Here is a 15,833-nt window from a genome sequence, read left to right as displayed (position 1 = left end):
GGGTATGATAAATACACACTTTCCTGGTAGGTACACGTATGATCTAGTTGCTTTCACTTTTCCCCTGACAGGTCATTGCTCTGTCAACACATATTTATTAAACAATTATTTGGGGGCAAGGTAATTCCTTCCACTCGTTTCCTTCCAAGATAAGGTCAATGCTAGGTGTTCCCAGTGTCTTCAGCCGCCATCGTAGGCTCACATGAACGTCATTTTGATCACTTAACGGATGAATCTTAGGTTTACACGGAGGATAAACTTTTGGAAATGGTTCCTCACATGGTCTATCTGGAGACTTTTTGCAACAAATGGTGTCCGCGTTTTCCAGAGAACATATGTTAATCGAGAGAGTAGCGAATAATGATGATTTACACATGTCGACAAGTCGATTCCTCTTTATAATCGGGTCAATTTATTGGCCGTCAATACTATACACATGTACACTATGCGCATAATTACGACATCTGTAAAAGAATCTAATTTTATGCAGATATGGGAAGAACTTCTCCAAGTCTCACAGTAAGTGATGGAGCCTAGAGTTGAATTGTTTCACCTCACTCCCATGTAAATATTTTTCTCAACACATTCTGCCGCCCTCACTCTAAGTGTGAGGCCCTGTCCAACTAAAAAATAACATGGTGGGTTCGTCATTGATTCAAATAATCAACTTTCTTCCTCGACCCCAAGTTCATCTCTTTTGGTTTAAAAAAAAATGCATTTTCGCAAGTCGCATTTGTTTAAAGCGAAGCCGACCGCACGCCCCTCTCCCGTCAGCTGCTCCCTTCCACACCGCCCCAGCCACCCCGGTGCCCGCCTCCTCAGCCTCGCCGGTTCCCACCCGGCTCCCGGCCACGCCTCCGCCGCTGCACCGCCTCCTCACCCCGCCTTCGCCCGTAGTCTATAAAACCCGGAGCGACGGATCGCGCCCAGGAGCGACCAGCTGGCGGACGCGAAAACTGGGCATGCTCGGCGGCGGCGCAGGTTTTGGTCACAAGTAGGAAGAAGCCTGTGCACCACACCGGCCAAGGGAAGCGGGAGCCGCCGCGGCAGCGCGGCCGTAGGGTCGGCCGCCGCCGCATCGGATAAGGAGCAGGGGTAGGAGCAGGAGGGAGCCGGCCTGGGCAAGGCCCCCGGGCTGAGAGCCGTCCCGCCTGCCCTTGGTCTACTGCCTCCGCGTCCGCGCGGTGCGTCGGACCCAGGGTCTGTCACCTGGGCGCCAGGGGTCGCCGCCGGGGAGCCGGAGCGGGCGGGACCCTCCTTCTGCCGACTGCGGCCCGAGGGCGCCCCCGCGGGGTGGAGCGGCAGCCGCCTTCTGGTGGCGGCTGAGTGTCCGGCTCGCGCCCAGAGCGGGCGGCTGCCGTCAGCCCCGAGGAGGAGGAGGAGGGGGCGGCCATGGGTCTGCTGTCCCAGGGCTCGCCGCTGAGCTGGGAGGAAACCAAGCGCCATGCGGACCACGTGCGGAGGCACGGGATCCTCCAGTTCCTGCACATCTACCACGCAGTCAAGGATCGGCACAAGGACGTTCTCAAATGGGGAGATGAGGTGAGCGCCCGCGGCCTCCGTCCCCACTCGGCACCCCTGTCAGGCCGCCAGCGCTGCCTTTGTCTGGCCCTACGCCCCTACCCGATCGCGGTCTGCGCTCTCCACTGTGTCCGGGGGTCCTCGAGCGCCTCCCGGCCCCGGGAGCATCGTCCCTGCCTCCTCCTAGTCGGCGTCCAGGGCCATCCTCCTGACTAGACTCCTTTCTCGTTCATTCATTCTTTAGGGTTTTCTCCTTCATTCCATAAACACGAATTGGGCTCTGGGAGGGCGTGAGCATGAAAAAGTGACATTAGGTGCTGCGACTCTTCAGCCTGGTGTATCTGCAGACCGGCAACTACCAGCATCCACCTTAGAGGTTTAAAATTTGCTTTTGCGGTATGAAAGAGGCTAAGTTGTCCTAGCAGGCCTGCTGCTTTTAGAAATCAGGTCTTCAGGATGTCCACTTTCGCCCTACCTCATGCAGGTGTCTTTTTCTTAAAACTCTCCAACTTATCATCTCCCTTTCCCTCCAGCACACACACTTTATAGTTTATAAATTGAACCCAGTAAATTACGGCTCAGTTTTCCTATAAGGGGGAGGAACCTTCCCGATCCTGTTTAATTTTAAGTGGGAATGCGTTTAAGAGCTTCAACATTAGGATTTGCTAGTGTCTTTCCATGGCCTAGGTCCAGCATCTAAACTTTACAAACCAGTGTTCTGCCTAGAGATGAAATGTCTGTAGATTCTCAGTGTGTTGAACCATTGTTTATTGGAATGATCTGGAATGCAGCAATGTTAAAACTGTTGGTTTAGTGTCATCTTCCAAAACTTTTTGTGCCTTCCCTTTCTGTTTTTGAAAATTACGAAATTACATGTGTTTGGAGTACACATTAACTGACTTCTTGAGAATTCCATTTCTGTTTGTCTTGTTTTTAGCTTTTGCCTTCGAGGGCCTGCCACCTGTGTAAATTGTTTGTCTTTTGGCCAGTGTTGTTATCACTCTTGGCCTAAGTGCGGAAGTGCTGTTAGACCAGTGCAGAATATCTCATTGCAAAAAGTTTTTAAAAAAATTTCTAGGATTGGGAGATAATTCTACCTCCTACAGCTGAAGAAATTTTACTCTTTTAAATTAGGAAAGCATGATGGCTGGTAATTCATGTTTCTACAAAAAGTGGGTTGCGTTGTCACACTTCTTTGAACAGAAAAAATGGCACAGCATGTGTTTGGTGATAATTCTTCAGTTTTACTGTAATGTTCATTGTTTCTTTACAGCATCTGCCATTTTATATATTCACTTTTGTATTGTGTGTTACAGGAAAACGTAAGACAAAATAGGGCAGGGACATTATGCTTCTTGTTCATCCCTGTTTTCCTAGGACCCAGCCCTGTGTCTCGTGTAGTTGGCATCAGGCCCTTGCGGCATGAATGAGTGAATGAACCACCATTTAAAGTTCCCAGTTAAGGTAACTAGTCATTCCAGAGCAGTCCAAAGTTAAAAATTTTTTGTGTGTGCTTCTTTTGACATTTAACCAGGCCTCTCTAAAGAGAAAGGCATTTCATATCTTTGGTAGTCTATTTTCCCAGATAGAACTACATCAACAGGAAATTTGCAGTACAGTTGGAGCTCATCAACTCATTCTGTAGACAATGCCCCACCCCCCTGCCACCCCTTGTCTTTGTCCCACTTGGTGTATTCCTGAAAGACCCTTCAGGAATCCGTGTAGTCTTCCCCTTTTAAAAAAGGCCTCTCCTGTTGGCAGAAAAAGCTTTTAGAACTACCTATTTTAAGTAACTTTTGTAGTTGTTGGGTAAGTTGAGGTGCGAAGAGCTGAAGAGTAGAGTCATGAAGTACTGTGTCTCTGGCTTTAACAGGGTTTCACAGGGAGGTTTGCCATAGGTTTACTTCCTCCCCTCTCCAAAAGATCAAGGGGCTTGGAAAAGAGTGACAATAATGCAAACTTATATTCTGCATCTATAGAGGAGAGAAAACTGGGCTTAGCATTTCAGCCAGGTCATAACACTTATTGAAAAAAAAATTAGACTGGGTAGATCTGTGGAGAATCAGACTTTGGTGTTGCATTAAGACTCATAATGGCTGGGCATGGTGGCCTGTAATCCCAACACTTTGGAAGGCACAGGCAGGAGGATTGCTTGAGCCCAGGAGTTCAAGGCCAGCCTGGGCAATATAGCAAGACCCCATCTCTACAAAAAATTAAAAAATTAGTGGCATGTGCCTGTGGCCCCAACCACTCAGGAGGCTGAGTTGGAAGGATTGCTTAAGGCTGGGAAGTGGAGGCCACAGTGAGTCATGATTGTTCAACTGCACTGTAGCCTGGGTGACAGTGAGACCCTAGCCTCCCACCCAAAAAAGAGATTTGGTAACATTGCTGTTACCTTGAAATGTGTAAATGATGTTCACTGGAAACTTTCTTTAGCGACTGTTGAGACTGTACCTTCAAATTTCTTGTTCCAAATACTACTGTGTCATAAATTAAATACAGATCTATAAATTGATTTTTTCCAACCTGTCTTGAAATGCTGCTTTTACCAGCACTTTACTGTTTTATGATCTATTGTTTCTATTCCCCTAGGCTTTTTTCTTTTCCACGTGTTCCTTTGCTCCCCCGCCTCCAACTAACATATTATTGTCCTTTTAAGTGAAAAGTAAACAGAAACTGAAACTGAGATAGAAAAGTCATCTTAGTTGGAAAACATAACCTGCTGCTCATTTTTCATTATTTTAAATTTGCTTCAATTATGTCTCTGGGTGGAGTATAGAATTTTTGAGAAGAATAACATTCCTGCCCTTGAGTGTTGACAGTTGCCTGATGGAAAGGGAAGAATTAAGATTGTGAAGACCGAGGTGATTGGAGAAGCCCCACCCTACTTTTTCCTCCTGCAATGCCACTTGAGTGGAACCTTGGTCTCCCCCCAGCTAGTTCTCCCTTCCACCCTTGATCTGGGATGCAGATACTAATTCTCCCTTATGGTACCTCTCTACATTTTTTTTTTTTTTTTTTTTTTTTTTTTTTTTTTTTTTTTTTTTTTTTTTTTTTTTTTCATTTTTTTGAGGCAGAGTCTTGCTCTTGTCACCCAGGCTGGAGTGCATGGCATGATCTCAGCTTACTGCAACCTCTGCCTCCCAGGGTTCAAGTGATTCTCCTGCCTCAGCTTCCTGAGTACCTAGGATTATAGGTGCCCAACACCATGCTCAGCTAATTTTTGTATTTTTAGTAGAGTCGGGGTTTCACCATGTTGGCCAGGCTGGCCTCGAACTCCTGAGCTCAGGTGATCTGCCCACCTCAGCCTCCCAAAGTGCTAGGATTACAGGTGTGAGCCACTGTGTCTGGCCATCTCTCTACATTTCTTATAGGCAGACAGAAGGTGTGACTTTTTTTTTGCCGGGTGAGGATGGGAGGGCCTTATCATGCCTGAGTATTTGCTGATGCCTCTAACGAGTCCTCTAGCATCATCAGCATCATGTCAGTGTAATATAATCACCTTATTGTATGATAGAGCATTATTTTTCAGACTGCAGGTCATGACTCAGTAGGTTGACAAATGCATTTAGAAGATTCCAACCAGGACCTTCTCGTGTGTGTGTGTGTTTGTGGCAAAACACTTAACACGAGATCTACCTCCTTAACAGATTTTTAAGTGCACAAATACAGTATTGTTAGCTACAGGGACAATGTTGTACATATCTCTAGAACTAGTTTATCTTGCATAATTGAAACTATGCTTACCGTTAGCAGTTCCTCAGTTTTCCCCTCCACCCAGCCCCTGGCCCAATTCTGCTCTCTGATTCTATGAGTTTGACTCTGTTAGTACTTGATATAAGTAGAATCAAGCAGTATTTGTCCTTCTGTGACCAATGTATTTGACTTAACATAATGTCCTCAAGATTCATCTAAATTGTCCCATTCCATTGCTTGTATGTACCACATTTTCTTCATTCTTTTCTGTCAGTGAACATTTGATTGTCTCTGCATCCTGGCTATTGTGAATAACTTCGATGAACATTGGAGTGCTAATATCTCTTTGCCAAAAGGACTTTTAAAAATATTAAATGGAATGGGGTGAAGAATATTAATTTATCATACCATGGTAAGAATATTATATAAAACTTCTGAGTTATCTTCTGAGGGGATGTGTGAAGAAGGATAGGCTTGTGCATTGGGTTGCATGTAAATTATTTCTTACTGTCATTCACAGTTGAAGAGTTTGAAGGCTACAGTCTCAGATTTATTTCTTCAATGAGGTGAGCCTTGTGAAAAAGAACAGGAGGTTAGCGCTAATCTTTGCACATAGTAGGACCTCACTAGTACATACACTGAATAGAAGTCTGAAGACAGGTCAGAAGCCTAGCAGCTCAGATGCAAGAGAGCTTGTTTGTGTGCAGAAACCTTGAGAAATAACTGAGAAACAGGCTGGGCAGATAAAAGTGTGTGTGGTGGATAAAAGTGGGTGTGGTGGGTGGTGTGCTCCGTGGAGATGAAGAATGGCCCGTGGGACAGAAAGTGGTGTTTTGGATATGATATGTTTGGTTATATGGGCACTATATCAAAATACTCCTTTTTATAGCTTACTGTTGCACTTATAGAGCCAGGGACTTGGATAAAAAAGACAAAAATGAACTTAAAACCCACCATAGGTGTGGTTGGAAGGAGAGGTTGCCACTTTAGAAATGCTCAGCCTTACTTACTAGGATAGTATTTATCTCTTCACACCAGAAAAAACCTTGGATTTGGGGTTCAATTTGTATTCTCATTCAAGGCTGCAATGAATTGTCTTACAGAGACAATTGTGTATATGTTAACGTTTTAGAACTCAGATATTTTCCTGTGAGAACCTCCAAGATCAGCCTACAGATGACTGTTTCACCTTTAATATGACAGGTCCTAACTCTAGCCACCATTTACGGGTCTGCTTCTGTAGGAAAGAGAAGTTCTAACTCTTACGTTCCAGGAAGATATCTCATTTTGCCCCATGATGAGAGGGCGGTGTTGAGGAGAGGTGAGGAGGATATTCCTGGGTGCTGTGTTGCCTGCTGAGAATACAAACAAGTGAGCACTTCTGCACAGTTCCCGCGCAGCTTTTCAGATACGGGTTTTGTTTGTAACTTGAGGTATGCACATTAAAATATAGATCTGGGAAATCTATGATGTAAATGTAATAAGTATGGCTCTTTATTTTTTTCTAATTACTCCAATGTTAGCTGCCCGCCAGGGCTTTTCAGCTACTTAGTGGCAGACGTATCATCAGAATTGAAATCGGTCTGACTCCAGGTCCAGTCCTTACATTACACCAGGGTTGGGGTTATTTACAATGCATGAATTTCACTGAATTTCCTTTTACAGACTTCAAACTGTATAGGTTATAGAGGGTCAGAAAACAACTTTTGAAATTAAACTTATACTTTTTCTGAGTTTGTAACCTAGTGCAGCGGCTCCTGAAGGCAAGAAGATAAATTGCCCTCTAGTTCGCAGAAAAGTCCATGTGAACTTTGAGAGGAAAATGCAGTGTATCTTTAACCTTTATGGGCATATTCTTATCAGGCATAAAACAGAGATGGGATTTATTAAGGGCTGATATATCATTTATTGAGTTTGAACTTCCAGTTTGCCTATGCTAGGTTCAGATTGCTCAAGTGACTATTTAGAAAATGCATAGCTTGCCAGGCATGGTGGCTTGTGCCTGTAATCCCAGCTACTTGGGAGGCTAAGGTGGAAGGATCACTAGAGCCCAGGAGTTCGTGGCTGCAGTGAACTAGGATCATGCCACTGCACTTTAGCCTGGGTGACTGAGTGGGACCCCATCTCTTTAAAAAAAAAAAAAAAAAAGTAAAGAAAAAAGGAAAGAGAAAGAAAATGCCTGGCCTATTAATGAATAAGCTTATGATCTTATTTAAAAGTACAGTCTTGAGCAATAAATCTAGAATGGACAAAAGCACAATTATCTGTGTCAAATTGAAGGTTCTCTATAGCTTTGGGCTAATTGCTTACACTCTGAACTTCAGTTTTATCATCTATAAAATGAGAACAATACTACCTTCCCTATAGGGTTATTGAGATTAAATGAGGTAATATTAGTGAAATGGATTGCAAGTGCCTAGCCTGTTAAGTAAAAACTCATAAATAGCCTAAACCATTTATGTAGAAAATCTACAATATCCAGTGTATTTCATTTAAATAGGTGTGGTCATTGGGGAATGGGACATGCCACATATGTAGGGTTTTTTTTTTGTTTGTTTTTTACAGTTAGCTGAAACTTATTCAGATACAATTATATTCCATTAACAATAATTTTTGATCGTATTTCTAGTTTTTTGTTAATATTATGTCTCAGTTTATTTATTTTTTCGAGACAGGGTCTTGGCTCTGTCACTCAGGCTGGAGTGTAGTGGTGCCATCACAGTGTACTGCAGCCTCAACCTCCCGGGCTCTAGCAATTTTGATCGAATTTCTAAGTTGCGCTTCAAAAATGCATTGGCACAGGCTTCTGAAAATAAGATATAGAGCACAAATTAATTATTTCTTAATAGGCATTACAAAGATTCAGGTTTCCTCTATAGTTCGTAGTGTGTTCTGTAGCACAAAAAGCAAAGTTGTCACATCTCTCTATCTTTTTAAGCTGTCACTGGACATTGATTCAACAACATTTATTGTCCATTGACCCCTACTCACCTCCAAGAAGTTCTTTTGTGCCCTTTGCACACATGTGCATGCGTGTGTGCTAGAGAGAGAGAGGGAGAGCACTTCAGTTGATTCTAGTTTTTCTTCAGACACCACCTTTGAGAAACTGCCTTAAAGAATGTGCGGCCATTCATTAGATGAAGGGGAGAAAGGAAGGCACGGTAGTCAAAAGCATAGTGGAACAAAGGAGGGCAGGTGAGAAATATCCATTGGATAATATGTGAAGGTTATCGTGCAGTTTGGTATTGAAAATGCAGCAAATAGGTTTAGCCAGCTTGTAGAGGTCTTTGTCTAGTTCTGGATAGATAGAGGTTATGTTGCACTTTTAAAACATGAGAAAAGTAGAATGGAAAAACAATGTATTAGTCTTCTATACCCATCTCCTATAGAAAAATCTTTCAGGACCTGTTAGTTACTATGACCCTACTGTATCACTGTTGAATTCCTCTAAGTTAAGACTCTACTGTCTAGAAGTAGGATGTTATCTGCTAACATCATCGATTGTTACTGTGTGTAGTTTCATTTTGAATCATAAATCTGAGTAACATTCAGTAAGACTCTATGTTCAGAAAAGATGTTACTATATTAATTGAACCTCTGACATCAGTTTCTGAACATTTTTACATACTCTCAAGTCATCTGAATATATTATTAAAGTTAGAAAACTATATATGGAGCATTGTATTATTGGAAGACCATATCCTAATGAGCTTGCTAATTAGTACACTGTTTCTATATTCATGATATAATCAGGTTTTTTTTTAAAAAAAAAAAGCAAAACAAAACATTTTAACAGCTTTATTGAGGTATAATTAACATAAAATTAACTGCACATATTTAAAATGTACAATTTGATAAGTTTTGACATATCCATCATAAAATCATCTCTGATAAGAATATTCATTATCTCCAAAAATGTCATCATGCCCCTTTGGTAATTTCTTTCTGTCTCTTTCCCATGTAACTGATTTGCTGTTACTGTAGTTAGTTTGCATTTTCTAGATTTTCATATCTAGGAAATCATAGTTTGCATTTGATGTCTAGTTTCATATGATATCTAGGAAATCATACGGCATATACTCTTTTGGTCTGGCTTCTTAAATTCTACATAAATATTTTGAGATCCATCCGTGTTGTTACATGCATCAATGGTTTATTCTTTTTCATTGCTGTGTAATATTTCATTCCATGGATGTACTAGTTTGTTTATACACCATTTGTGTTGCATTCAGTTTTTCACTATTATAAAAAAATTCTATGAACATTAATATACAAGTTTGTATGTATGGACTATTGCTTTTCTTCATCTTATTACCTAGGAGTGTTGTGTGTTAACTTTTTAAGGAAAGGATAATACCAAACTTTTCCAGGGTGGTTGTATCATTTTGCATTCTCTCTAGCAGAGTATGCCAGTTCAGTTCATCCACATTCTTGTTAACACTGGTATGGGCAGTCTCTTTAATTTTAGCTATTCTAATATGAATGTGGTGGTAGGTTATTGTATTTTTAATTTGCATTTTCCTCAAGATAGTGATGTTGAGTGTCTTTTCATGTGCCAGTTTGTCATGTGTATATCTTTTTGTCATGTGTATATCTTTTCTTGTGAAGTGTGTTAAAATCATTTGTCTGTTTTAAACTATTGAGTTTTGAGCATTTTCTATATTTTGGATGTAAGTCTTATCAGAGGGGTGCGTTACAAACTTTGTAAATATTTCCTCTCAGTCTGTTTTCATTCTCTCTTTTTTTTTGAGACAGAGCTCGCTCTGTGGCCCAGGCTATAGTGCAGTGGGATGATCTCAGCTTACTGCAACCTCCGCCTTCCAGGTTCAAGTGATTCTCTTGCCTCAGCCTCCTGAGTAGCTGGGATTACAGGCACACGCCACCATGCCTGGCTGATTTTGTGTTTTTAGTAGAGGTGAGGTTTCACCATGTTGGCCAGGCTGGTCTCGAACTCCTGATCTCAGGTGATCTGCCCTCCTCGGCCTCCCAAAGTGCTAGGATTACAGGCGTGAGCCACACACCAGCTGTTTCATTCTCTCTACAGTGTCTTTTGAAGAACAGAAGTTAATGTTTATGAAGTCCCATTTGTCTACTTGTTCTTTATTTTTTTTGAGGGAGGGTCTCACCATCTTGGCCAGGCTGGTCTTGAACTCTTACCTCGTGATCCACCCACCTTGGCCTCCCAAAGTGCTGGAATTACAAGCATGAGCCACCGCACCCGGCCTATCCACTTGTTCTTTTATAGATCATGCTAGATGTGATACCTAAGAAGTTTTTGTCTGATCCAAGGTCACAAAGATTTTCTCCTGTGTTTTCTTTTATAGTAGTTTTATAATTTTAGGTTATACATTTAGGCTTGTGACCAATTTTGAATTATATATATGTTTCTATATGATATAAGGTATGCATTGTATCATATACAAACATATATATACTAAGGTTTTTTGTTCTGTTTTTTTTTTTTTTTTTTTTTTTTTTTTTTTTTTTTTTTTTTTTTTTTTTTTTNTTCATATTTCTCCAGCACCATTTGTTGAAAAGACTCCCATTTCTCCACTGCCAAAGGTGTATCCTGCCTTTGCATCTCTGTCTAGTGTCAGTTGTTTGTATATGTGTGGTTTTATTTCTGGACTTTTTGTATCATTACACTGATCTGTTTTCTGTCTTTATGCCAATAGCACACTCTTTTATTTTTAAGAGGTGAGGTTTTGCTATGCTGCCTGGGCTGTCCTAGAACTCTTGGGCTCAAATGAACCTCTGCCTCAGCCTTACAAGTAGGTGGGACTCACAGGCATGTGCCATTGCACCCAGCTAATGATACACTCTTTTGATTGCTGTATCTTTACAGTAAACCATGAGATCATGTGTTAACAGGCGTGAGCCACTGTGCCAAGTCTTAAGTTTGTTTTCTAAGCTCACACAACCCCAGGTAAGACACCAGGTCTCAGGCTCTGATCTTCAGACTAAAGCCCACTCATAAAATACGTCTCACAAAGTAATTGTGTTTTCACCAAATATCCAGTCACAGGATGATAATAGAGATGTTATCACATCACATATCATATCATATCATATCATATCATATCATATATCACAGATGATAACCCTTGCTGGGGTTTTTTATTGGAATTGCATTGAATCTATAGATCAATTTGGGGAGAATTGACATCTTACCAATATTGAGTCTTTGAGGATGTGAACATCACTCTACTTACATCTTTAATTTCTCTCAGCAGCGTTTTGTAGTTTTTCGTGTATAGGTCTTTCATGTCTTTTTTGTCACGTTATCCCTGAATGTTTCATATGTTTCAGTTCTATTATAAATGGTTTCCCCATACCTGCAGCTCCATCTCTTCACCTCGGGGAGTCCATTGGGCTCACTTCACCTTCCTGCCCATGACGTGGAGCCTCTCCCCAGACAGTAAGTAGGGGCAATTGTAGGGCCCACTGGTTTCCCCCCATGTCTCAGGGATCCTTTCCTATCTGATATGCAGTGTCTTGAAAACTATTTCGTGTATTTTCTCTTCCTCTCTTTTTTTTGTTTTTTGATTTTTGGCTTTTCAGGTGAGAGTGTAAATTTGGCCCCTGTTAATCCATCTTAATTAGATGTGGAAGTGTTTCCCACTTTTTCTATCCTTTTAGCTTTGTTCTCCTTTGTCTGTAAACTTTGTCCAAAGCTGGCTATCCTTGTGGTTTGTTTAGATACCTACCAGCACCCAAGATTTAGCCAGGTTTTTAAAAGGTCAGGATTTTCTTTGCTCATAAGCTATAATTTTCATCATTTAATATCTCTGTTATCATTCTGTGACTGGATCTTTGGTAGAAACACAATTATTTTGAAAGTTGACATACATTTTATGAATGGGCTTTAGTCTGCAGATCAGAATCTGAGACCTGGGGTCATCCCAGGTTGTGTGAGCTTAGAAAACAGAACTTAAGACTGGGTGCAGTGGCCCACGCCTGTAATCCCAGCACTTTGGGAGGCTGAGGCAGGTGGATCTCTTGAGGTCAGGAGTTCGAGACCAGCCTGACCAAGATGGTGAAACCCCGTCTCTACTAAAAATGCAAAATTAGCTGGGCCAGGTATAGTGGCACATGCCTGTAATCCCAAGTACTTGGGAGGCAGAGGCAGGAAAATCACTTGAACCCAGGAGGCAGAGGTTGCCCTGAGCCAAGATTGCACCATTGCACTCCAGCCTGGGCGACAAGAGCAAAACTCCATCTAAAAATAAAAAACAAAGAAAACAGAACTTCAATTCTTTGGACCACAATTTCCTCATCTTTAAGACTAATTAAAAAACCCTGTCATGTGGTATTTTGAATTGCATGTTTATATGTACATTGTTTTAGTTGTATTCTTAAACAATGTTTAACTGTTTCAGAATACCTTAAACTCCGTAACTTATGAAAATAGGTAAATCTGCCAGAAGTGGTAGAATTCATTCCCCAGAAACCTTTCAGGTTTTAGCATTTTCTTTGAGATAACATACTTTACCATCAACTGAAAAAGTAATCTTAATTATAAAGCCACGGATATTAATGTCCTAGAAATTTAGTGTGGGAGTTAGTAGTATTGCTGTGTGTAGGAAGAATGATGGCAGGCTTTCAAGAGGTGGGAAAGAATAAGAAGCCTCTAGATTTGTCAATTGGGCAGGTACTGGGGGCATTTGGCAATGGCATATCTGAACATATTAAGGATTTGGGAGAAGAGCAAAAGTTGGTGTCAGACCAAAATAAATGTCACAAAGCCTCCATGCTTGTTTTTACATTTCATATGATCTTTGAAATCTTTATTATAATTTTTAGGAGACAGGCTTGCACTGGGACATCATATGAATTTGTGTCACTTTGGTAGTATCTCCGTGGCTGCTAAGTTATCACTAGTGTGTTGTGAAACTGAATGAGTGATGACTTAAAATTTCCACTTAATGATTATGTTTCTCAGACATGGTTTAAGAAGACAAAGAAGGATGTGGTGAGCCTCAGACTTCTAGCCAAAAGAGTTCATTTTTGATACGTTTTTATTGGTACCTGAAAGTTTGGTTATCTAGATTGGTATGTCCTGAGTGAGTTCACATGACTAAGGTTCTGCTCTGATGGATGATCTCTAAAGAACTTTCTGTATTAGGTTTTTGTGTCTGTTTTGTGGCTGGAGTTTCATAGTTGAACTTATTTCCACAATAATATTACAAAAAAGCCCCCAAAACAGATGTTTCCAGTTATATAACTGTTCTTACAGATCCATGGTCGACTTTGTCCCTCTCCCCCTGGATTCTGTTTTTAGGCGTTTGGATTCAGTTAATTCCTTTTTTGAAGTGGATGGTGACTAGCAGAATTCAGACTGTAAGGCAAGTGACTCCGTGACGCTTTTCCTGGAAACCAGGAAAAATCTGGGCTGTAAGTCTGACCCATTCTAATTAACTGCTGGCGGGAACCAGAGCTTCACCAAGATAGAAAAGGTCATAGGAGCTGCTGTTTTCTAGCAGACTTTTCAGCAGTCCTGCCTGAGCTAAGCAGGGTAGTACTCTGGCCTGCCAGTGTGTTAAGCTGTGTCTAGGGGTTATGATCTGTTGGCTCCACTACTCAAATAGAGCAAGGACTGCGAAGTAAACAAAAATCCTCTGAGAACAAAGTTCGTGTACTTTATTCTCGGAAGCATATTTGAGGCCTATATTCAGATCACTTTATACATAGTTCCTGCAAGCTTGCAAATCTAGTTTCTCAGCTCAGGATGTGCTGCAAGAAGTTGAGGCAGAAATGAGAGGGAACAGTCAGGAGAGCAGCTGCCGAAAGCAGGTCCAGATGTGGCCTTCCTGATGTGCCCCAAGGGCATTGCTCTGTTACAGCTGTAGCTAAAGAAGTGAAATTGCCAAAAACATCTGAAGTCCTAAAAGTAAAAGTATGTTTAGCATCTTCCTATTGATAGCAGAAAGGGATGTAGTCAGTTTTAGAAAGATTTCCACTCATGTATATGGAAACTTTTTAAAGAAAACATGCTCTAAAGCGGTCAGTTTTGGGTAGTAAGAAAATTCATTTGAATAAAATGAATGTTATGTATTTGGTGAGTGAAAGAAAAATGGATAGTCTTATACTAAGAGTTTCTGGAAGACTTTAATTTCAAAAACAGCAGTTCAGAACTGGAAGGGACATTGAGTTTTCTCTTATTTTCAGATTGGTTTAAGAGCCAAAGACTACAACACATTGTGAGTAGCTATCAGTAGGGAAAATTAGGGCTGCTCTGGGCAGGATAAATACCTTGCACAACTTTAGGAGGCACCAGGGTGGGTAGCACCCCTTGAGGATGGAAAGGGGAAGGGGCTGAGTGTTGGGGGTTCAGCAGAGGTCTCTCTGAAGGAGTGGCACTTGACTTGAAGCACACAAGAGCCAGCTTTTTGAAATACCGTGGTAAGATCTTCCAGGTAGAGTAAACAAAAGTGTTTCAAAGGCCTTGAAGTAGTAGTTGTAGAGACAGAAAAGGCCAGTGTAGCTGCAACACAGTGTGGGATGGGTTGAAATGAAGAAGCTGAGAAGATTGTTTCTAATGCTCTTTGGGAGGGATGTTGGAGTCTCTGCTGAGTGTGAGCCATTTAAGAGTTTCAAGGCCGGGCGTGGTGGCTAACGCAATCCCAGCACTTTGGGAGGCCGAGGCTAGTGGATCGATCACCTGAGGTCTGGAGTTTGAGACCAGCCTGACCAACATGGTGAAACCCTGCCTCTACTGAAAATTCAAAAATTAGCTGGGCGTGGCGGCCCATGCCTGTAATCCCAGCTACTTGGGAGGCTGAGGCAAGAGAATCACCTGAACTAGGAGGCGGAGGTTGCAGTGAGCGGAGATGACGTCATTGCACTCCAGCCTGGGCAACAAGAATGAAACTCTGTCTCAAAAGAAAGAAAGTTTTAAGGCCGGGTGCAGTGGCGCACGCCTGTAATCCCAGCACTTTGGGAGGCCGGGGTGGGCAGATCACGAGGTCAGGAGATCGATACCAGCCTGGCCAACGTGGTGAAACCCCGTCTCTACTAAAAATACAAAAATGAGCTGGGTGTGGTGGCACACATTTGTAATCCCAGCTACTTGGGAGACTGAGGCAGGAGAGTCACTGGAACCCAGGAGGCAGAGGTTGCAATGAGCCGAGATCGTGCACCCTAGCCTGGTGACAGAGCAAGACTCCGTCTCAAAAAAAAAAGTTCCGAGGAGAGTGACATGACCTGCTTACTAAAGGACTGGTCTGCCTGACTGTAGTGTGAGACAGCATTCCATGCTAGTAGCTTTCACCTTTGACTAAAACAAGCACTGTGTGAAACATTTTTACAAAACAATACTTCCCTTCCTGTGAGTGACATATTCTAATATTTCTATTCTACTCTATTAAAACAATTTTTTTTTGTGATATTGATTACAACTTACCATGACCCACTAAGGAGCTGTAACCAATGTTTGAAAAACATAGGACGTTATTCTGCGTCAGTCAGTGTATCACTGCCCTGAAGCTAGAGAATAGTTACCACTAACCCCTGAATGGTACAGTGTACTTAATACCATTTTAGGCACTTTACATGCATTGTTTTATGTAATCCTCCCCAGTAGCCCTGTGAGGCAAGTATTACCCCCATTCTGCAAA

General features: G+C 41.9%; 1 protein-coding gene across 1 annotated transcript in view; it reads left to right on the top strand.

Annotated features, from left to right (window-relative positions):
* Nucleotides 1-907: 907 nt before the first annotated feature.
* The window catches only part of GCLC (glutamate-cysteine ligase catalytic subunit), a 47,014-nt gene continuing 32,088 nt past the window's right edge, over nt 908-15,833 (top strand). The window contains exon 1 of the mRNA XM_017542893.2: nt 908-1,542. Coding sequence (XP_017398382.1) covers nt 1,393-1,542 — 150 coding nt within the window. The 5' untranslated portion in view covers nt 908-1,392. The remainder of the gene's footprint in view (nt 1,543-15,833) is intronic.

The sequence above is a fragment of the Cebus imitator genome, unplaced genomic scaffold (genome assembly GCF_001604975.1).
Source record: "Cebus imitator isolate Cc_AM_T3 unplaced genomic scaffold, Cebus_imitator-1.0 Scaffold148, whole genome shotgun sequence".
Taxonomy (NCBI): domain Eukaryota; kingdom Metazoa; phylum Chordata; class Mammalia; order Primates; family Cebidae; genus Cebus; species Cebus imitator.
This window is presented reverse-complemented; position numbering and strand designations above follow the sequence as displayed.